The 23466-nt window shown below is 47.8% G+C and overlaps 1 protein-coding gene across 4 annotated transcripts; it reads right to left on the bottom strand.

Annotated features, from left to right (window-relative positions):
* Window positions 1–250: 250 nt before the first annotated feature.
* bag1 (BCL2 associated athanogene 1) lies at window positions 251–21806 on the bottom strand. Of its 4 annotated transcripts, XM_031810079.1 has the most exons (8): window positions 21632–21773; window positions 20644–20769; window positions 18800–18882; window positions 18514–18698; window positions 14275–14382; window positions 1789–1851; window positions 953–1623; window positions 251–916 (listed from the first exon to the last, which is right to left on the bottom strand). In XM_031810079.1, exons 7-8 carry the CDS (start codon window positions 1478–1480, stop codon window positions 875–877), a joined length of 570 nt encoding a protein of 189 aa, XP_031665939.1. In that variant the 5' UTR covers window positions 1481–1623; window positions 1789–1851; window positions 14275–14382; window positions 18514–18698; window positions 18800–18882; window positions 20644–20769; window positions 21632–21773; the 3' UTR covers window positions 251–874. The 4 variants fall into 4 exon arrangements, with proteins under 4 accessions (XP_031665939.1, XP_020328384.1, XP_031665937.1 ...); XM_020472795.2 differs by having other exon boundaries at window positions 251–1623; window positions 18514–18627; window positions 21632–21806; XM_031810077.1 differs by having other exon boundaries at window positions 251–1623.
* Between the last annotated feature and the right edge of the window lie 1660 nt (window positions 21807–23466).

Genomic DNA, 23466 nt, shown 5'->3' on the forward strand with positions numbered 1-23466 from the left:
GTGCTGGGGGCTAGTGCCCTACTTTGACCAGGGTGCTGGGGGCTAGTGCCCTACTTTGACCAGGGTGCTGGGGGCTAGTGCCCTACTTTGACCAGGGTGCTGGGGGCTAGTGCCCTACTTTGACCAGGGTGCAGAGGGCTAGTGCCCTACTTTGACCAGGGTGCTGGGGGCTAGTGCCCTACTTTGACCAGGGTGCTGGAGGCTAGTGCACTATATTATCACAGTATACCAGTTCAGACAGACTACACAGTTTAAATCACAACAGCTTTTTATCTGAAACGACACACTGTAACATGGTTCCACTAGGCAGTCAGCATTACATCCTGTCACTGGTCAGACTGACCATTAGTGACATCACATCCTGTCACTGGTCAGACTGATCATTAGTGACATCACATCCGGTCACTGGTCAGACTGACCATTAGTGACATCACATCCTGTCACTGGTCAGACTGATCATTAGTGACATCACATCCGGTCACTGGTCAGACCGACCATTAGTGACATCACATCCTGTCACTAGAAAGCAGCACAGAATCAGTCACCAGCTCAATATCAGCAGTCTCTGTAATAGCAACACGTATCAGCAAACACCACACATCAAAGTCTGAAGGATTATTTCATTTGGTTCTTTTACTTTGTTAAAATATCCTACATACACAGCACCCTTTTCTTAAGTCCCTAAGGACCAAAGGCTGCAACAGTCAGTGTTGTCTTCTCTACCCCAGCACACACACGGAGGGCTCAGTATAAGGGTACTCTGCTGCATGTTGCCATGCTAAATAAATACATTACAACAGCTCATAAATGTCACTCCTTATTTAGTGTCCTTGCTTTGGCCTGATAGGGCTCCCACATAGGTCTCTGTCCCAAACTAAAGCACTACGTTGGAATAGACCAGGGCAGAGACAGAGATGTGGAACAGCGTGGAGACCAGGGCAGGGACAGAGATGTGGAACAGCGTGGAGACCAGGGCAGGGACAGAGATGTGGAACAGCGTGGAGACCAGGGCAGGGACAGAGATGTGGAGCAGCGTGGAGACCAGGGCAGGGACAGAGATGTGGAGCAGCATGGAGACCAGGGCAGGGACAGAGACGTGGAGCAGCGTGGAGACCAGGGCAGGGACAGAGATGTGGAACAGCGTGGAGACCAGGGCAGGGACAGAGATGTGGAGCAGCGTGGAGACCAGGGCAGGGACAGAGATGTGGAGCAGCGTGGAGACCAGGGCAGGGACAGAGATGTGGAGCAGCGTGGAGACCAGGGCAGGGACAGAGACGTGGAGCAGCGTGGAGACCAGGGCAGGGACAGAGATGTGGAACAGCGTGGAGACCAGGGCAGGGACAGAGATGTGGAGCAGCGTGGAGACCAGGGCAGGGACAGAGATGTGGAGCAGCGTGGAGACCAGGGCAGGGACAGAGACGTAGAGCAGCGTGGAGACCAGGGCAGGGACAGAGATGTGGAGCAGCAGAGAGATGGACATGACGGCAGATCCCAGATGGTGACCCAGTAGATCTCTGTGAACTAGTAGATCTAAGAATCTGCCAGGGCCAGGTTCTTAGACTGGATCTTAGCCAAGTGGTCTAAAATCCCTGCTTCAATCTTGTCACACTGAGCCAGGAATCCCTGGAGGAGGAGGAACAGGAAGAGGAGACAGCGGATATTCTTAGACCATCGTAGTAACCCTATAAAAACTAGTAACAACTTATTAACAGCATGGTTTTATATTACTCAAGTGGATAAGGACCTACTTGATCACTCAGAGTTCATCAGAAATGAAAACAGACTCACCTGAACTGTTTTTACTAGACCCTTTTTCTTCATCCGACAGTCACCAAAGTTCTCTGGTAAAGTCTGTGAACACGACACAGTTGTTTTAGTGGTTACAGTAAGCTGTGATAAGACCAGCAGCTAGGTATTCTCTACTCAAACAATCTGTGACCAGTCCACCTGACTAGTACTACATGTGCTTGTTAATAAGGTTGTGTTACCATAGAGTCCACCTGCTTTAGGAGCAGGCCTAAATTACTGTAGGAGGGTTAGGGGGACCAGAACTAAGTGTAGGAGGGTTAGGGGGACCATAACTAAGTGTAGGAGGGTTAGGGGGACCAGTACTAAGTATAGGAGGGTTAGGGGGACCAGAACTAAGTGTAGGAGGGTTAGGGGGACAAGAACTAAGTGTAGGAGGCTTAAGGGGACCAGTACTAAGTATAGGAGGGTTATGGGGACCAGAACTAAGTGTAGGAGGGTTAAGGGGACTAGCACTAAGTGTAGTAGGGTTAAGGGGACCAGTACTAAGTGTAGGAGGGTTATGGGGACCAGAACTAAGTGTAGGAGGGTTAAGGGGAACAGTAATAAGTATAGGAGGGTTAAGGGGACCAGTACTAAGTGTAGGAGGGTTAAGTGTAGGAGGGTCATGGGGACCAGTACTAAGTGTAGGAGGGTTAAGGGGACCAGTACTAAGTGTAGGAGGGTTAAGGGGACCAGTACTAAGTGTAGGAGGGTTAAGGGGACCAGCACTAAGTGTAGGAGGGTTAAGGGGGACCAGAACTAAGTGTAGGAGGGTTACGGGGACCAGTACTAAGTGTAGGATGGTTACGGGGACCAGCACTAAGTGTAGGAGGGTTACGGGGACCAGCACTAAGTGTAGGAGGGTTAAGGGGACCAGTACGAAGTGTAGGAGGGTTAAGGGAACCAGTACGAAGTGTAGGAGGGTTAAGTGTAGGAGGGTCATGGGGACCAGTACTAAGTGTAGGAGGGTTAAGGGGACCAGTACTAAGTGTAGGAGGGTTAAGGGGACCAGCACTAAGTGTAGGAGGGTTAAGGGGGACCAGAACTAAGTGTAGGAGGGTTACGGGGACCAGTACTAAGTGTAGGATGGTTACGGGGACCAGCACTAAGTGTAGGAGGGTTACGGGGACCAGCATTAAGTGTAGGAGGGTTACGGGGACTAGCACTAAGTGTAGGAGGGTTAAGTGTAGGAGTGTTAAGGGGACCAGTACTAAGTGTAGGAGGGTTAGGGGGACCAGCACTAAGTGTAGGAGGGTTAAGGGGGACCAGAACTAAGTGTAGGAGGGTTACGGGGACCAGTACTAAGTGTAGGAGGGTTAAGGGGACCAGCACTACGTGTAGGAGGGTTAAGGGGACCAGTACTATGTGTAGGAGGGTTAAGGGGACCAGTACTAAGTGTAGGAGGGTTAAGGGGACCAGTACTAAGTGTAGGAGGGTTAAGGGGACCAGTACTAAGTGTAGGAGGGTTAGGGGGACCAGAACTAAGTGTAGGAGGGTTAGGGGGACAAGAACTAAGTGTAGGAGGGTTAGGGGGACCAGCACTAAGTGTAGGAGGGTTAAGGGGACCAGCACTAAGTGTAGGAGGGTTAAGGGGGACCAGAACTAAGTGTAGGAGGGTTAAGGGGACCAGCACTAAGTGTAGGAGGGTTAAGGGGGACCAGAACTAAGTGTAGGAGGGTTACGGGGACCAGTACTAAGTGTAGGAGGGTTACGGGGACCAGCACTAAGTGTAGGAGGGTTACAGGGACCAGTACTAAGTGTAGGAGGGTTAGGGGGACCATAACTAAGTGTAGGAGGGTTAGGGGGACCAGAACTAAGTGTAGGAGGGTTAGGGGGACCAGAACTAAGTGTAGGAGTGTTAAGGGGACCAGAACTAAGTGTAGGAGGGTTAAGTGTAGGAGGGTTAGGGGGACCAGCACTAAGTGTAGGAGTGTTAAGGGGACCAGAACTAAGTGTAGGAGGGTTAAGGGGACCAGTACTAAGTGTAGGAGGGTTAAGTGTAGGAGGGTTATGGGACCAGAACTAAGTGTAGGAGGGTTATGTGTAGGAGGGTTATGGGGACCAGAACTAAGTTTAGGAGGGTTAAGGGGACCAGTACTAAGTGTAGGGCGGTTAAGTGTAGGAGGGTTATGGGGACCAGAACTAAGTGTAGGAGGGTTAAGTGTAGAAGGGTCAGGGGGACCAGAACGAAGTATAGGAGGGTTAAGGGGACCAGAACTAAGTGTAGGAGGGTTAGGGGGACCAGAACTAAGTGTAGGAGGATTAGGGGGACCAGAACTAAGTGTAGGAGGGTTAGGGGGACCAGAACTAAGTGTAGGAGGGTTAGGGGGACCAGAACTAAGTGTAAGAGTGTTAAAGGGACCAGTACTAAGTGTAGGAGGGTTAGGGGGACCAGCACTAAGTGTAGGAGTGTTAAGGGGACCAGAACTAAGTGTAGGAGGGTTAAGGGGACCAGTGCTAAGTGTAGGAGGGTTAAGGCGACCAGTACGAAGTGTAGGAGGGTTAAGGGAACCAGTACGAAGTGTAGGAGGGTTAAGGGGACCAGAACTAAGTGTAGGAGGGTTAAGGGGACCAGCACTAACTGTAGGAGTGTTAAGGGGACCAGAACTAAGTGTAGGAGGGTTAAGTGTAGAAGGGTTATGGGGACCAGAACTAAGTGTAGGAGGGTTAAGGGGACCAGCACTAACTGTAGGAGTGTTAAGGGGACCAGAACTAAGTGTAGGAGGGTTAAGTGTAGAAGGGTCAGGGGGACCAGAACGAAGTATAGGAGGGTTAAGAGGACCAGAACTAAGTGTAGGAGGGTTAGGGGGACCAGAACTAAGTGTAGGAGGATTAGGGGGACCAGAACTAAGTGTAGGAGGATTAGGGGGACCAGAACTAAGTGTAGGAGTGTTAAAGGGACCAGTACTAAGTGTAGCAGGGTTAAGGGGACCAGTACTAAGTGTAGGAGGGTTAAGGGGACCAGTTCGAAGTGTAGGAGGGTTAAGGGGACCAGTACTAAGTGTAGGGCGGTTAAGTGTAGGAGGGTTATGGGGACCAGCACTAACTGTAGGAGTGTTAAGGGGACCAGAACTAAGTGTAGGAGGGTTAAGTGTAGGAGGGTTAGGGGGACCAGCATTAAGTGTAGGAGGGTTAGGTGTAGGAGGGTTAAGTGTAAGAGGGTTAAGGGGACCAGTACTAAGTGTAGGAGGGTTAAGGGGACCAGTACGAAGTGTAGGAGGGTTAAGGGAACCAGTACGAAGTGTAGGAGGGTTAAGTGTAGGAGGGTTATGGGGACCAGTACTAAGTGTAGGAGGGTTAAGGGGACCAGCACTAAGTGTAGGAGGGTTAAGTGTAGGAGGGTTATGGGGACCACCACTAAGTGTAGCAGGGTTAAGAAGACCAGTACTAAGTGTAGGAGGGTTAAGGGGACCAGTTCGAAGTGTAGGAGGGTTAAGGGGACCAGCACTAAGTGTAGGAGGGTTAGGGGGACCAGCACTAGGTGTAGGAGGGTTAAGTGTAGGAGGGTTAAGGGGACCAGAACTAAGTGTAGGAGGGTTAAGGGGACCAGTACTAAGTGTAGGAGGGTTAAGGGGACCAGAACTAAGTGTAGGAGGGTTAAGGGGACCAGTACTAAGTGTAGGGCGGTTAAGTGTAGGAGGGTTATGGGGACCAGAACTAAGTGTAGGAGGGTTAAGGGGACCAGCACTAACTGTAGGAGTGTTAAGGGGACCAGAACTAAGTGTAGGAGGGTTAAGTGTAGAAGGGTCAGGGGGACCAGAACGAAGTATAGGAGGGTTAAGGGGACCAGAACTAAGTGTAGGAGGGTTAGGGGGACCAGAACTAAGTGTAGGAGGATTAGGGGGACCAGAACTAAGTGTTGGAGGGTTAGGGGGACCAGAACTAAGTGTAAGAGTGTTAAAGGGACCAGTACTAAGTGTAGGAGGGTTAGGGGGACCAGCACTAAGTGTAGGAGTGTTAAGGGGACCAGAACTAAGTGTAGGAGGGTTAAGGGGACCAGCACTAACTGTAGGAGTGTTAAGGGGACCAGAACTAAGTGTAGGAGGGTTAAGTGTAGAAGGGTTATGGGGACCAGAACTAAGTGTAGGAGGGTTAAGGGGACCAGCACTACCTGTAGGAGTGTTAAGGGGACCAGAACTAAGTGTAGGAGGGTTAAGTGTAGAAGGGTCAGGGGGACCAGAACGAAGTATAGGAGGGTTAAGTGTAGGAGGGTTAGGGGGACCAGAACTAAGTGTAGGAGGGTTAGGGGGACCAGAACTAAGTGTAGGAGTGTTAAAGGGACCAGTACTAAGTGTAGCAGGGTTAAGGGGACCAGTACTAAGTGTAGGAGGGTTAAGGGGACCAGTTCGAAGTGTAGGAGGGTTAAGGGGACCAGTACTAAGTGTAGGGCGGTTAAGTGTAGGAGGGTTATGGGGACCAGCACTAACTGTAGGAGTGTTAAGGGGACCAGAACTAAGTGTAGGAGGGTTAACCAGTACTAAGTGTAGGAGGGTTAAGTGTAGGAGGGTTAGGGGGACCAGCATTAAGTGTAGGAGGGTTAAGTGTAGGAGGATTAAGTGTAAGAGGGTTAAGGGGACCAGTACTAAGTGTAGGAGGGTTAAGGGGACCAGTACGAAGTGTAGGAGGGTTAAGGGAACCAGTACGAAGTGTAGGAGGGTTAAGTGTAGGAGGGTTATGGGGACCAGTACTAAGTGTAGGAGGGTTAAGGGGACCAGCACTAAGTGTAGGAGGGTTAAGTGTAGGAGGGTTATGGGGACGAGTACTAAGTGTAGGAGGGTTAAGGGGACCAGTTCGAAGTGTAGGAGGGTTAAGGGGACCAGCACTAAGTGTAGGAGGGTTAGGGGGACCAGCACTAAGTGTAGGAGGGTTAAGTGTAGGAGGGTTAAGGGGACCAGAACTAAGTGTAGGAGGGTTAAGGGGACCAGTACTAAGTGTAGGAGGGTTAAGGGGACCAGAACTAAGTGTAGGAGGGTTAAGTATAGGAGGGTTTAGGGGACCAGTACTAAGTGTAGGAGGGTTATGGGGACCAGTACTAAGTGTAGGAGGGTTAAGTGTAGGAGGGTTATGGGGACCAGCACTAAGTGTAGGAGGGTTAAGGGGACCAGTACTAAGTGTAGGAGGGTTAAGGGGACCAGTTCGAAGTGTAGGAGGGTTATGGGGACCAGTTCGAAGTGTAGGAGGGTTAAGGGGACCAGCACTAAGTGTAGGAGGGTTAGGGGGACCAGCACTAGGTGTAGGAGGGTTAAGTGTAGGAGGGTTAAGGGGACCAGTACAACGTGTAGGAGGGTTGAGGGGACCAGTACTAAGTGTAGGAGGGTTAAGGGGACCAGAACTAAGTGTAGGAGGGTTAGGGGGACCAGAACTAAGTGTAGGAGGGTTAACCAGTACTAAGTGTAGGAGGGTTAAGTGTAGGAGGGTTAGGGGGACCAGCATTAAGTGTAGGAGGGTTAAGTGTAGGAGGGTTAAGGGGACCAGTAGTTAGTGTAGGAGGGTTAAGGGGACCAGTACGAAGTGTAGGAGGGTTAAGGGAACCAGTACGAAGTGTAGGAGGGTTAAGTGTAGGAGGGTTATGGGGACCAGTACTAAGTGTAGGAGGGTTAAGGGGACCAGCACTAAGTGTAGGAGGGTTAAGTGTAGGAGGGTTAAGGGGACCAGCACTAAGTGTAGGAGGGTTAAGTGTAGGAGGGTTATGGGGACCAGCACTAAGTGTAGCAGGGTTAAGGGGACCAGTACTAAGTGTAGGAGGGTTAAGGGGACCAGTTCGAAGTGTAGGAGGGTTAAGGGGACCAGTACTAAGTGTAGGGCGGTTAAGTGTAGGAGGGTTATGGGGACCAGCACTAACTGTAGGAGTGTTAAGCGGACCAGAACTAAGTGTAGGAGGGTTAAGGGGACCAGCACTAACTGTAGGAGGGTTAAGTGTAGGAGGGTTAAGGGGACCAGAACTAAGTGTAGGAGGGTTAAGTATAGGAGGGTTTAGGGGACCAGTACTAAGTGTAGGAGGGTTATGGGGACCAGTACTAAGTGTAGGAGGGTTAAGTGTAGGAGGGTTATGGGGACCAGCACTAAGTGTAGGAGGGTTAAGGGGACCAGTACTAAGTGTAGGAGGGTTAAGGGGACCAGTTTGAAGTGTAGGAGGGTTAAGGGGACCAGTACTAAGTGTAGGAGGGTTATGGGGACCAGTTCGAAGTGCAGGAGGGTTTAGGGGACCAGCACTAACTGTAGGAGTGTTAAGGGGACCAGAACTAAGTGTAGGAGGGTTAACCAGTACTAAGTGTAGGAGGGTTAAGTGTAGGAGGGTTAGGGGGACCAGCATTAAGTGTAGGAGGGTTAAGTGTAGGAGGGTTAAGTGTAGGAGGGTTAAGGGGACCAGTACTTAGTGTAGGAGGGTTAAGGGGACCAGTACGAAGTGTAGGAGGGTTAAGGGAACCAGTACGAAGTGTAGGAGGGTTAAGTGTAGGAGGGTTATGGGGACCAGTACTAAGTGTAGGAGGGTTAAGGGGACCAGCACTAAGTGTAGGAGGGTAAAGTGTAGGAGGGTTAAGGGGACCAGCACTAAGTGTAGGAGGGTTAAGTGTAGGAGGGTTATGGGGACCAGCACTAAGTGTAGCAGGGTTAAGGGGACCAGTACTAAGTGTAGGAGGGTTAAGGGGACCAGTTCGAAGTGTAGGAGGGTTAAGGGGACCAGTACTAAGTGTAGGGCGGTTAAGTGTAGGAGGGTTATGGGGACCAGCACTAACTGTAGGAGTGTTAAGGGGACCAGAACTAAGTGTAGGAGGGTTAAGGGGACCAGCACTAACTGTAGGAGGGTTAAGGGGACCAGAACTAAGTGTAGGAGGGTTAAGGGGACCAGAACTAAGTATAGGAGTGTTAAGGGGACCAGAACGAAGTATAGGAGGGTTAAGGGGACCAGAACTAAGTGTAGGAGGGTTAAGGGGACCAGAACGAAGTATAGGAGGGTTAAGGGGACCAGAACTAAGTGTAGGAGGGTTAAGGGGACCAGAACTAAGTGTAGGAGGGTTAGGGGGACCAGAACTAAGTGTAGGAGGGTTAGGGGGACCAGAACTAAGTGTAGGAGGGTTAGGGGGACCAGAACTAAGTGTAGGAGGGTTAACCAGTACTAAGTGTAGGAGGGTTAAGTGTAGGAGGGTTAAGGGGACCAGTAGTTAGTGTAGGAGGGTTAAGGGGACCAGTACGAAGTGTAGGAGGGTTAAGGGAACCAGTACGAAGTGTAGGAGGGTTAAGTGTAGGAGGGTTATGGGGACCAGTACTAAGTGTAGGAGGGTTAAGGGGACCAGCACTAAGTGTAGGAGGGTTAAGTGTAGGAGGGTTAAGGGGACCAGCACTAAGTGTAGGAGGGTTAAGGGGACCAGTACTAAGTGTAGAAGGGTTAAGGGGACCAGTTCGAAGTGTAGGAGGGTTAAGGGGACCAGTACTAAGTGTAGGGTGGTTAAGTGTAGGAGGGTTATGGGGACCAGCACTAACTGTAGGAGTGTTTAAGCGGACCAGAACTAAGTGTAGGAGGGTTAAGGGGACCAGCACTAACTGTAGGAGGGTTAAGGGGACCAGAACTAAGTGTAGGAGGGTTAAGGGGACCAGAACTAAGTGTAGGAGTGTTAAGGGGACCAGAACTAAGTGTAGGAGGGTTAAGGGGACCAGCACTAACTGTAGGAGTGTTAAGGGGACCAGAACTAAGTGTAGGAGGGTTAAGGGGACCAGTACTAAGTGTAGGAGGGTTAAGGGGACCAGAACGAAGTATAGGAGGGTTAAGGGGACCAGAACTAAGTGTAGGAGGGTTAAGGGGACCAGAACGAAGTATAGGAGGGTTAAGGGGACCAGAACTAAGTGTAGGAGGGTTAGGGGGACCAGAACTAAGTGTAGGAGGGTTAGGGGGACCAGAACTAAGTGTAGGAGGGTTAGGGGGACCAGAACTAAGTGTAGGAGTGTTAAAGGGACCAGTACTAAGTGTAGGAGGGTTAGGGGGACCAGCACTAAGTGTAGGAGGGTTAAGGGGACCAGTACTAAGTGTAGGAGGGTTAAGGCGACCAGTACGAAGTGTAGGAGGGTTAAGGGAACCAGTACGAAGTGTAGGAGGGTTAAGTGTAGGAGGGTTAACCAGTACTAAGTGTAGGAGGGTTAAGTGTAGGAGGTTTAGGGGGACCAGCATTAAGTGTAGGAGGGTTAAGTGTAGGAGGGTTAAGTGTAAGAGGGTTAAGGGAACCAGTACGAAGTGTAGGAGGGTTAAGTGTAGGAGGGTTATGGGGACCAGTACTAAGTGTAGGAGGGTTAAGGGGACCAGCACTAAGTGTAGGAGGGTTAAGGGGACCAGCACTAAGTGTAGGAGGGTTAAGGGGACCAGCACTAAGTGTAGGAGGGTTAAGGGGACCAGCACTAAGTGTAGGAGGGTTATGGGGACCAGTACTAAGTGTAGGAGGGTTAAGGGGACCAGCACTAAGTGTAGGAGGGTTAAGGGGACCAGCACTAAGTGTAGGAGGGTTAGGGGGACCAGCACTAGGTGTAGGAGGGTTAAGTGTAGGAGGGTTAAGGGGACCAGAACTAAGTGTAGGAGGGTTAAGGGGACCAGTACTAAGTGTAGGAGGGTTAAGGGGACCAGAACTAAGTGTAGGAGGGTTAAGTATAGGAGGGTTTAGGGGACCAGTACTAAGTGTAGGAGGGTTATGGGGACCAGTACTAAGTGTAGGAGGGTTAAGTGTAGGAGGGTTATGGGGACCAGCACTAAGTGTAGGAGGGTTAAGGGGACCAGTACTAAGTGTAGGAGGGTTAAGGGGACCAGTTTGAAGTGTAGGAGGGTTAAGGGGACCAGTACTAAGTGTAGGAGGGTTATGGGGATCAGTTCGAAGTGTAGGAGGGTTTAGGGGACCAGCACTAACTGTAGGAGTGTTAAGGGGACCAGAACTAAGTGTAGGAGGGTTAACCAGTACTAAGTGTAGGAGGGTTAAGTGTAGGAGGGTTAGGGGGACCAGCATTAAGTGTAGGAGGGTTAAGTGTAGGAGGGTTAAGTGTAGGAGGGTTAAGGGGACCAGTACTTAGTGTAGGAGGGTTAAGGGGACCAGTACGAAGTGTAGGAGGGTTAAGGGAACCAGTACGAAGTGTAGGAGGGTTAAGTGTAGGAGGGTTATGGGGACCAGTACTAAGTGTAGGAGGGTTAAGGGGACCAGAACTTAGTGTAGGAGGGTTAAGGGGACCAGCACTTAGTGTAGGAGGGTTAAGGGAACCAGTACGAAGTGTAGGAGGGTTAAGTGTAGGAGGGTTAAGGGGACCAGCACTAAGTGTAGGAGGGTTAAGTGTAGGAGGGTTATGGGGACCAGCACTAAGTGTAGCAGGGTTAAGGGGACCAGTACTAAGTGTAGGAGGGTTAAGGGGACCAGTTCGAAGTGTAGGGCGGTTAAGTGTAGGAGGGTTATGGGGACCAGCACTAACTGTAGGAGTGTTAAGGGGACCAGAACTAAGTGTAGGAGTGTTAAGGGGACCAGAACTAAGTGTAGGAGGGTTAAGGGGACCAGCACTAACTGTAGGAGGGTTAAGGGGACCAGAACTAAGTGTAGGAGGGTTAAGGGGACCAGAACTAAGTATAGGAGTGTTAAGGGGACCAGAACGAAGTGTAGGAGGGTTAAGGGGACCAGAACTAAGTGTAGGAGGGTTAAGGGGACCAGAACGAAGTATAGGAGGGTTAAGGGGACCAGAACTAAGTGTAGGAGGGTTAGGGGGACCAGAACTAAATGTAGGAGGGTTAGGGGGACCAGAACTAAGTGTAGGAGGGTTAGGGGGACCAGAACTAAGTGTAGGAGGGTTAGGGGGACCAGAACTAAGTGTAGGAGTGTTAAAGGGACCAGTACTAAGTGTAGGAGGGTTAGGGGGACCAGCACTAAGTGTAGGAGTGTTAAGGGGACCAGAACTAAGTGTAGGAGGGTTAAGGGGACCAGTACTAAGTGTAGGAGGGTTAAGGGAACCAGTATGAAGTGTAGGAGGGTTAAGTGTAGGAGGGTTATGGGGACCAGAACTAAGTGTAGGAGGGTTAAGGGGACCAGCACTAACTGTAGGAGTGTTAAGGGGACCATAACTAAGTGTAGGAGGGTTAGGGGGACCAGAACTAAGTGTAGGAGGGTTAGGGGGACCAGAACTAAGTGTAGGAGGGTTAACCAGTACTAAGTGTAGGAGGGTTAAGTGTAAGAGGGTTAAGGGGACCAGTACGAAGTGTAGGAGGGTTAAGGGAACCAGTACGAAGTGTAGGAGGGTTAAGTGTAGGAGGGTTATGGGGACCAGTACGAAGTGTAGGAGGGTTAAGGGAACCAGTACGAAGTGTAGGAGGGTTAAGTGTAGGAGGGTTAACCAGCATTAAGTGTAGGAGGGTTAAGTGTAGGAGGGTTAAGTGTAAGAGGGTTAAGGGGACCAGTACGAAGTGTAGGAGGGTTAAGGGAACCAGTACGAAGTGTAGGAGGGTTAAGTGTAGGAGGGTTATGGGGACCAGTACTAAGTGTAGGAGGGTTAAGGGGACCAGCACTAAGTGTAGGAGGGTTAAGGGGACCAGCACTAAGTGTAGGAGGGTTAAGGGGACCAGCACTAAGTGTAGGAGGGTTAAGGGGACCAGTACTAAGTGTAGGAGGGTTAAGGCGACCAGTACGAAGTGTAGGAGGGTTAAGGGAACCAGTACGAAGTGTAGGAGGGTTAAGTGTAGGAGGGTTATGGGGACCAGAACTAAGTGTAGGAGGGTTAAGGGGACCAGCACTAACTGTAGGAGTGTTAAGGGGACCAGAACTAAGTGTAGGAGGGTTAGGGGGACCAGAACTAAGTGTAGGAGGGTTAACCAGTACTAAGTGTAGGAGGGTTAAGTGTAGGAGGGTTAAGTGTAAGAGGGTTAGTGTAAGAGGGTTAAGTGTAAGAGGGTTAAGGGGACCAGTACGAAGTGTAGGAGGGTTAAGGGAACCAGTACGAAGTGTAGGAGGGTTAAGTGTAGGAGGGTTATGGGGACCAGTACGAAGTGTAGGAGGGTTAAGGGAACCAGTACGAAGTGTAGGAGGGTTAAGTGTAGGAGGGTTAAGTGTAGGAGGGTTAACCAGCATTAAGTGTAGGAGGGTTAAGTGTAAGAGGGTTAAGGGGACCAGTACGAAGTGTAGGAGGGTTAAGGGAACCAGTACGAAGTGTAGGAGGGTTAAGTGTAGGAGGGTTATGGGGACCAGTACTAAGTGTAGGAGGGTTAAGGGGACCAGCACTAAGTGTAGGAGGGTTAAGGGGACCAGCACTAAGTGTAGGAGGGTTAAGGGGACCAGCACTAAGTGTAGGAGGGTTATGGGGACCAGTACTAAGTGTAGGAGGGTTAAGGGGACCAGCACTAAGTGTAGGAGGGTTAAGGGGACCAGCACTAAGTGTAGGAGGGTTAGGGGGACCAGCACTAGGTGTAGGAGGGTTAAGGGACCAGAACTAAGTGTAGGAGGGTTAAGGGGACCAGTACTAAGTGTAGGAGGGTTAAGGGGACCAGAACTAAGTGTAGGAGGGTTAAGTATAGGAGGGTTTAGGGGACCAGTACTAAGTGTAGGAGGGTTATGGGGACCAGTACTAAGTGTAGGAGGGTTAAGTGTAGGAGGGTTATGGGGACCAGCACTAAGTGTAGGAGGGTTAAGGGGACCAGTACTAAGTGTAGGAGGGTTAAGGGGACCAGTTTGAAGTGTAGGAGGGTTAAGGGGACCAGTACTAAGTGTAGGAGGGTTATGGGGACCAGTTCGAAGTGTAGGAGGGTTAGGGGGACCAGCACTAGGTGTAGGAGGGTTAAGTGTAGGAGGGTTAAGGGGACCAGTACTAAGTGTAGGAGGGTTAAGGGGACCAGTACTAAGTGTAGGAGGGTTAAGGGGACCAGTACTAAGTGTAGGAGGGTTAAGGGTACCAGAACTAAGTGTAGGAGGGTTAAGTGTAGGAGGGTTAAGGGGACCAGTACTAAGTGTAGGAGGGTTAAGGGGACCAGTACTAAGTGTAGGAGGGTTAAGTGTAGGAGGGTTAAGGGGACCAGTACGAAGTGTAGGAGGGTTTAGGGGACCAGCACTAACTGTAGGAGTGTTAAGGGGACCAGAACTAAGTGTAGGAGGGTTAGGGGGACCAGAACTAAGTGTAGGAGGGTTAGGGGGACCAGAACTAAGTGTAGGAGGGTTAAGTGTAGGAGGGTTAAGTATAGGAGGGTTAAGTATAGGAGGGTTAAGGGGACCAGCACTAAGTGTAGGAGGGTTAAGTGTAGGAGGGTTAAGTGTAGGAGGGTTAAGGGGACCAGCACTAAGTGTAGGAGGGTTAAGTGTAGGAGGGTTAAGTGTAGGAGGGTTAAGGGGACCAGCTCTAAGTGTAGGAGGGTTAAGGGGACCAGCACTAGGAGTAGGAGGGCTAAGGGGACCAGCACTAGGAGTAGGAGGGCTAAGGGGACCAGCACTAGGAGTAGGAGGGTAAAGGGGACCAGCACTGGGAGTAGGAGGGTTAGGGCTGTGTTACCATAGAGTCCACCTGCTCTAGAATCTTCATGAACTGTTCAGATGCCACCTTCACTCTTTGGTCCAGTCTCCCCAGCGCCTCAGCCTGCAGGTCTTTAGCTAGGAACCCCTATAGAACAACAGTAACAGGAAAGTGCAAAGAAAAGCTAACTCCTGTGTACATGTAATGTGTAGATACTGTGTGGGTGCTGACAAGTGCAGGCTCTTGCTTCACTCTCTCCGGGCATTATCTGTGCTAACACTACTGCTGGGTCTCAGTTTGGTAAGGATGCCAACGTTGAACCAGGACCATACCAGTAACGCAATACTCCTTAGTATTGTGGCAAGGACACAAAACACGATGCGGATTTAACTTGTCTAGGAAACAAACATCATAGAGTCACATGTATTTATTTTCTAAGCTATAGCACACAATATTTTACATAGAAAGAGTGCTTCCTGTTTTAGTATCATCAGTCTTAGTATATATTCACATGTAAAGTGCCTTCGGAAAGTATTCTTACTTACTAGACTTATTCCACATTTTGTTGTGTTTCAGCCTGAATGGATTCAATCTTTTTTTTCTACACATAATACCCTATAATGACAAAGTGAAAACATGTTTTTAGACAATTTTAGAAATGTATTCAAAATTAAATACAGAAATATTTCATTTACTTTGTAGAATCACCTTTTTGCGGTGATTACAGCAGTGAGTCTTTCTGGGTAAGTCTCTAAGAGTGATTACAGCTGTGAGTCTTTCTGGGTAAGTCTCTCAGAGTGATTACAGCTGTGAGTCTTTCTGGGTAAGTCTCTAAGAGTGATTACAGCAGTGAGTCTTTCTGGGTAAGTCTCTAAGAGCTTTGCACAACTGGATTTTACAATATTTGCCCATTCATCTTTAAATTCTTCAAACTCTGACAAGTTGATTGCTTATCATTCAAGTCTTGCCATATTTTTTTATAGCTAATTTATGTCAAAACTATAACTAGGCCACTCAGGAACATTCCATGAGGTCTGCACAACGCATCACCGGGGGCAAACTACCTGCCCTCCAGGACACCTACACCACCCGATGTTACAGGAAGGCCATAAAGATTATCAAGGACAATAACCACCCGAGCCACTGCCTGTTTACCCCGCTATCATCCAGAAGGCGAGGTCAGTACAGGTGCATCAAAGCTGGGACCGAGAGACTGAAAAACAGCTTCTATCTAAAGGCCATCAGACTGTTAAACAGCCATCACTAACATTGAGTGGCTGCTGCCAACACACTGACTCAACTCTCTGTCTCAAGGCCATCAGACTGTTAAACAGCCATCACTAACATTGAGTGGCTGCTGCCAACACACTGACTCAACTCTCTGTCTCAAGGCCATCAGACTGTTAAACAGCCATCACTAACATTGAGTGGCTGCTGCCAACACACTGACTCAACTCTCTGTCTCAAGGCCATCAGACTGTTAAACAGCCATCACTAACATTGAGTGGCTGCTGCCAACACACTGACTCAACTCTCTGTCTCAAGGCCATCAGACTGTTAAACAGCCATCACTAACATTGAGTGGCTGCTGCCAACACACTGACTCAACTCTCTGTCTCAAGGCCATCAGACTGTTAAACAGCCACCACTAACATTGAGTGGCTGCTGCCAACACACTGACTCAACTCTCTGTCTCAAGGCCATCAGACTGTTAAACAGCCATCACTAACATTGAGTGGCTGCTGCCAACACACTGACTCAACTCTCTGTCTCAAGGCCATCAGACTGTTAAACAGCCACCACTAACATTGAGTGGCTGCTGCCAACATACTGACTCAACTCTCTGTCTCAAGGCCATCAGACTGTTAAACAGCCATCACTAACATTGAGTGGCTGCTGCCAACACACTGACTCAACTCTCTGTCTCAAGGCCATCAGACTGTTAAACAGCCATCACTAACATTGAGTGGCTGCTGCCAACACACTGACTCAACTCTCTGTCTCAAGGCCATCAGACTGTTAAACAGCCACCACTAACATTGAGTGGCTGCTGCCAACACACTGACTCAACTCTCTGTCTCAAGGCCATCAGACTGTTAAACAGCCACCACTAACATTGAGTGGCTGCTGCCAACACACTGACTCAACTCTCTGTCTCAAGGCCATCAGACTGTTAAACAGCCACCACTAACATTGAGTGGCTGCTGCCAACACACTGACTCAACTCTCTGTCTCAAGGCCATCAGACTGTTAAACAGCCACCACTAACATTGAGTGGCTGCTGCCAACACACTGACTCAACTCTCTGTCTCAAGGCCATCAGACTGTTAAACAGCCACCACTAACATTGAGTGGCTGCTGCCAACATACTGACTCAACTCTCTGTCTCAAGGCCATCAGACTGTTAAACAGCCACCACTAACATTGAGTGGCTGCTGCCAACACACTGACTCAACTCTCTGTCTCAAGGCCATCAGACTGTTAAACAGCCATCACTAACATTGAGTGGCTGCTGCCAACACACTGACTCAACTCTCTGTCTCAAGGCCATCAGACTGTTTAACAGCCACCACTAACATTGAGTGGCTGCTGCCAACATACTGACTCAACTCTCTGTCTCAAGGCCATCAGACTGTTTAACAGCCACCACTAACATTGAGTGGCTGCTGCCAACACACTGACTCAACTCTCTGTCTCAAGGCCATCAGACTGTTAAACAGCCACCACTAACATTGAGTGGCTGCTGCCAACACACTGACTCAACTCTCTATCTCAAGGCCATCAGACTGTTAACCAGCCACCACTAACATTGAGTGGCTGCTGCCAACATACTGACTCAACTCCAGCCACTCTAATAATGAAAATGTATGTAATAAATGTATCACTAGTCACTTTAAACAATGCCACTTTATATAATGTTTACATACCCTACATTACTCATCTCATATGTATATACTGTACTCGATACCATCTACTGCATCTTGCCTATGCCGTTCTGTACCATCACTCATTCATATATCTTTATGTACATATTCTTTATCCCTTTACACTTGTGTGTATAAGGTAGTAGTTGTGGAATTGTTAGGTTAGATTACTCGTTGGTTATTACTGCACTGTCAGAACTAGAAGCACAAGCATTTCGCTACACTCGCATTAACATCTGCTAGCCACGTGTATGTGACCATTAACATCTGCTAACCATGTGTATGTGACCATTAACATCTGCTAACCATGTGTATGTGAAAAATACATTTGATTTGATAAGCAACTCCAGTGTAGATTTGTCTCTGTCTTTTAGGTTGTTGTCCTGCTGAAAGGTGAATGTCAACCATGGCCTATTTCTTTAGTGCCTTGTTGCAAACAGGATGCATGTGTGGAATATCCTTCTTTTCACTCTGTCAATTAGGTTGTTAATATTGTGGAGTAACTAATGTTGTTGATCCATCCTTAGTTTTCTCCTAACAGTTATCGGTTACGGGTGGAGATCTTTGGATTAGGCATCAAGGGGGCTGAGGTCAGATCCCCTTAAGGGAGAAACAATGGTTTGTTACCCCATCACCTCGTCTTCCTGTCGAACCATAATAGATGTACAGATTGGAGAGAAGGAGGAGGGCCTAAATTGGAGTATATATATACTTGTGGTGGTGGAAACATGTTCTGTCTAATGCAGCTGCATTGATCCTCTGGGAAGAATTAAACTTGGTTATGCTTTCATAGTGTCCTTTGAGTTATTTACTGTGAATTAGAACCTAACAGTGGTGACTCGGTGTATTGATACACCATCCAATGTGTAGTTAATAACTTCACCATGTTCAAAGGGATATTTAATAACTGCTTTTAATTTTTTACACATCTACCAATAGGTGCCCTTCTTTGCAAGGCACTGAAAAACCTCCCTGGTCACTGTGGTTGAATTTGTGCTTGAAATTCACTCCTCGATTGAGGGAACTTTTATTTATTTAGGCAAGTCAGTTAAGAACAAATTCTTATTTACAATGACGGCCTACAGATGTGCGGGGTAGAGAGATGGGGTAGTTATTCAAAACTCCTGAACTTATTTACGCTTATTATTGACTCAAGACATTTCAGCTTTAAACATTGTTATCAATTAAAAATATATTCTACAAACTAAATGTCACTTTGCCATGGGGTATTGTGTGTAGATCAGTGACACGAAATCTTAAGTAAATACATTTTAACTTCGGTCTGTAACAACAAAAATGTGGAAAAGGTGAAGGCAATGTATATAATATGTAGATATAAAGTATCAGAACATACATTCTTCAGGCCTGTCAGCTCTCCATCCACCTTCTCCAGTTTCTTAGCCGTCTGTTCTACTGACTTCTCAATGTCCTTCAACTTCTTCAGCTCAGACTCCTCCTCTGGACTGTTCTGAGAGGAGACAACACACAGGTCTGTATTCAAACCAACTTCTTCAGCTCAGACTCCTCCTCTGGGCTGTTCTGAGAGGAGACAACACACAGGTCTCTATTCAAACCATTTTAGGAACGAATTATAAAAACAAATGTGTGAGTGCCAGTCAGCAGACCTAGGAAGGTCTTACCCTCTTTCCAATCATCATGAGTTTACATCCCTGTTTGATTCCAAAGCTGGACAGACTCTCCTCCATCTCCTTCAGTGACTTCCCTGAAACATCAGGACAGCAGAGGCATCATGTTGGGGCTTGAACCAGCTACCCTGTGGTTAGAGGTGAGTGCAATATACTACAACCTGTGCCATACAGTCCAGGCCTCTTGGCAGAGGCTGTAGTAATAGTCTGGCTGCCAGTCTGTCTGTTTTACTTATGAAACCCTGTGCCATACAGTCCAGTCCTCTTGGCAGAGGCTGTAGTAGTAATAGTCTGGCTGCCAGTCTGTCTGTTTTCCTTATGAAACTGTCAAGCCTAACAATGGACTTGATGTTTTACACATTTAATGAGGTCAGGTGAAGATATCGCTGCAGTGGATTCTGCTATTTTCTGTGGGGTTTTTATGCTGGTCTTAACTTTTTTATTTTTACACATAATATTTCCACCATTGTTTCCTATGACTGAAAACAGCTTCTGGGCATCAGAACAGCGATCACTAACCTAGATTTGGATGAAAACTTCAACAGCTCAGCGTTCAAACACCATAGTGCCCTCCAAGCTCATCACTAAGCTCAGGACCCTGGGACTAAACACCTCACTCTGCAAATGGATCCTGGACTGCCTGACGGGCCGCACCCAGGTGGTGAGGGTAGGCAACAACACCTCCACCATGCTGACCCTGAACACAGGGGCCCCTTAGTCCCATCATGTACTCCCTGTTCACCCATGCCTGCGTGGCATGCCTACTACCAAAACCATAATTAAGTTAGCTGACGACACGACAGTGGTAGGCCTGATCACCGACGACGAAACAGCCTATAGGGAAGAGGTCAGAGACCTGGAAGTGTGGTGCCTGAACAACAATCTCTGCACATTGACTCAGTACTAGTACTCTGTGTGTAAAGCCAAATTATTGTTACTCGTGCATTTATTCCTCATCTCATTATTTCATTTTTTTCTCTGTGTATTGTTGGGAAGGACCCGTTTATTCCACACCAGTTGTTTCCCTATCAGTTCACTGTTAGTCTACACAAGTTGCTTACCAAGCTTTTCACTGTTAATCCACACCAGTTGTTTACCAAGCATTTCACTGTTAGTCTACACCTGTTGTTGTTAGTCCACACCTGTTGTTTACCAAGCATTTCCCTATTAGTCCACACCTGTTGTTTACCAAGCATTACACTGTTAATCCACACCAGTTGTTTACCAAGCATTTCCCTGTTAGTCCACACCTGTTGTTTACCAAGCATTACACTGTTAATCCACACCAGTTGTTTACCAAGCATTACACTGTTAGTCCACACCAGTTGTTTACCAAGCATTACACTGTTAGACCACACCTGTTGTTTACCAAGCATTACACTGTTAATCCACACCAGTTGTTTACCAAGCATTTCACTGTTATTCCACACCAGTTGTTTCCCTATCAGTTCACTGTTAGTCTACACCAGTTGTTTACCAAGCATTTCACTGTTAATCCACACCAGTTGTTTACCAAGCATTACACTGTTAGTCTACACCTGTTGTTTACCAAGCATTTCACTGTTAGTCCACACCTGTTGTTTACCAAGCATTTCACTGTTAGTCCACACCAGTTGTTTACCAAGCATTTCACTGTTAGTCCACACCAGTTGTTTACCAAGCATTTCCCTGTTAGTCTACACCTGTTGTTTACCAAACATTTCCCTGTTAGTCCACACCTGTTGTTTACCAAGCATTTCACTGTTAGTCTACACCTGTTGTTTACCAAACATTTCCCTGTTAGTCCACACCTGTTGTTTACCAAGCATGTGACATAACATTTTGATTTGTTACTCTACCTTTAAAGATGAGTTTCTGTGCAGGCATCGGGACCCCGGTAACCTGAACCAGAGCATCAGAAAGGTCCTTCAGTATCGGTTCGTTCCCGTCCAGCCCCGTTACCGTGATGCTGTGCTTCGTAGAACCTGCATGGGGGTGAAATAGATGCAGAGTACTTTCATATAGCGGCTACATCAGAGCCAGCTACACATCTCAGTAACTGATCGGTGCTTTTAGCAACATACACTAGTGTTGCATTCAATTGTATTGGTTTGCACAAAAACAGTCCATGGGAAGCCAGATGTTAAATACAATTCCATTTCAATTTAGTGTGCCAGTGGGCAGGACGGTTTTGTCATTATGACCGGGGACAGTTGAGACAAAATATCATATTATTAAACTGACTTCCAAACGTAGGTCTGTTGTAGACCCACTTCCTCTCTGTTTACGTCCAAATGAAGAGTCGTGCTCGTGTGGACGAACAGGGAATAACCTGCGGGGGGCTTTGGCATGGGTAACGTTACGCAGAGAGGTGGGTCTACAACAGACCGGAACGTGTTTCATAACACGACCGGTCTTAAATTCACCAGTTTTAATGACCGACCGTCCTGCCTACCCATCGACAGACAGTACATTCAAATTAAAATCGTATTGATGCCGCGTTCAGATGCCAGTCGGAACTACGAAACTCGGAAACGTGTATTCAGAGTTTCCTAGTTCCGTCTAGCATGTGAACCGACCTATTAACATCTGGCTTCCCAAATACTGTTTTGGTGCAATCCAATCCAATTTAAAGCAAGACTAGTGTACATAAATACACCAGCATTTCAAAAGCACCTAGCAACGTATCTGACAACTACCTGGCTAACTAACATCTCCTGCTGCGTGTAGCCAGCCAGCCCGGAGACTCCGACTATCCGACTACCAGTACCATCTCTTTGTCTTCCTTTTACGGGGTAATATACATTAAACAAGCTGCAACATCCAAAGCAAAGTGATGGACTTTACCGTAAGCAACAGTGACCGTCACTGTATTCTCCGCCATTTCTGTGTAGCATGAGTGAAAACGCAAGAGACCAGGGTTCCGGTTGGAAAGCACGCCATCCCATGTACACGGAGGGGACTGGCGGTACTGCAGCTCCACAGACGCTGTTCGGTTTGAGAAGGGTTACGGGCCCACCCCATACACAACCAATCAGTCGATATAATCGAGAACTATCATCAGAAATCACGCGACATGAATCAGACAGTGAAAAAAGTAACATGAAAAAGACAAAATAACAACAACAACTGAACAGCCATAGTTCTCGATTATATCGATTGATTGGTATTGAATGGGGTGGCCGGTCATAGCCGGATGTACCGTGGCTCAGGTTAAATCAAATCAAATTTTATTGGTCACATACGCATGGTTAGCAGATGTTAATGTGAGTGTAGTGAAATGCTTCTGCTTCTAGTTCCGACAGTGCAGTAATATCTAACAAGTAATCTAACAATTCCCCAACAACTACCTAATACACACAAATATTAAGGGATGGAATAAGAATATGTACATATAAATACATGGATGGCCGAACGGCACAGGCAAGATGTAGTAGATGGTATAAAATACAGTATATACATGAGAGATGAGTAATGTAAGATATGTAAACATTATTAAAGTGACATTATTTAAAGAGAATAGTGATCCATTTCTTTAAGTGGCTAATGATTTGAGTCTGTATGTAGGCAGCAGCCTCTCTGTGTTAGTGATGGCTGTTTAGCAGTCTGATGGCCTTGAGATAGAAGCTGTTTTTCAGTCTCTCGGTCCCAGCTTTGATGCACCTGTACTGACCTCGCCTTCTGGATGATAACGGGGTGAACAGGCAGTGGCTCGGGTGGTTGTTGTCCTTAATATCTTTTTGGCCCTCCTGTGACATCGGGTGCTGTAGGTGTCCTGGAGGGCAGGTAGTTTAAAAACAAACTTTATTTGTCACATGTGCTGAATAAAACCAGTGTAGATCTTACCGTGAAATGCTGAATACAACAAGTGTAGATCTTACCGTGAAATGCTGAATAACACAAGTGTAGATCTTACCGTGAAATGCTGAATACAGCAGGTGTAGATCTTACAGTGAAATGCTGAATAAAACCAGTGTAGATCTTACCGTGAAATGCTGAATAAAACCAGTGTAGATCTTACCGTGAAATGCTTACTTACAAGCCCTGTAGTGCAGTTCAAGAAGAGTTAAGAAAATATTTAACAAATAAACTAAAGGGAAAAAATTATAAAAAGTAACTCAATAACGAGACTATATATAGGGGGTACCGGTACAGAGTCAATGTGGAGACTATATACAGGGGGTACCGGTACAGAGTCAATGTGGAGACTATATACAGGGGGTACCGGTACAGAGTCAATGTGGAGACTATATACAGGGGGTACCGGTACAGAGTCAATGTGGAGGCTATATACAGGGGGTACCGGTACAGAGTCAATGTGGAGACTATATACAGGGGGTACCGGTACAGAGTCAATGTGGAGACTATATACAGGGTGTTACGGTACAGAGTCAATGTGGAGACTATATACAGGGGGGGGGGGGGGGGTACCGGTACAGAGTCAATGTGGAGACTATATACAGGGGGTACCGGTACAGAGTCAATATGGAGACTATATACAGGGGGGGGGGGGGGGTACCGGTACAGAGTCAATGTGGAGACTATATACAGGGGGGGGGGGGGGTACCGGTACAGAGTCAATGTGGAGACTATATACAGGGGTACCGGTACAGAGTCAGTGTGGAGACTATATACAGGGGTACCGGTACTGAGTCAGTGTGGAGACTATATACAGGGGTACC

This window comes from Oncorhynchus kisutch, linkage group LG30 (assembly GCF_002021735.2).
Source record: "Oncorhynchus kisutch isolate 150728-3 linkage group LG30, Okis_V2, whole genome shotgun sequence".
NCBI classification, from domain to species: domain Eukaryota; kingdom Metazoa; phylum Chordata; class Actinopteri; order Salmoniformes; family Salmonidae; genus Oncorhynchus; species Oncorhynchus kisutch.

Coding starts and splice junctions, on each gene's coding strand:
- bag1 (XM_020472795.2), bottom strand. CDS start 21,668: ATGGCGGAGAATACAGTGACGGTCACTGTTGCTTACG. Junction 20,770..21,631: donor GACGGTCACTGTTGCTTACG/GTAAAGTCCATC, acceptor ACCCCCATGCAG/GTTCTACGAAGCACAGCATC. Junction 18,883..20,643: donor ACAGAAACTCATCTTTAAAG/GTAGAGTAACAA, acceptor CTGATGTTTCAG/GGAAGTCACTGAAGGAGATG.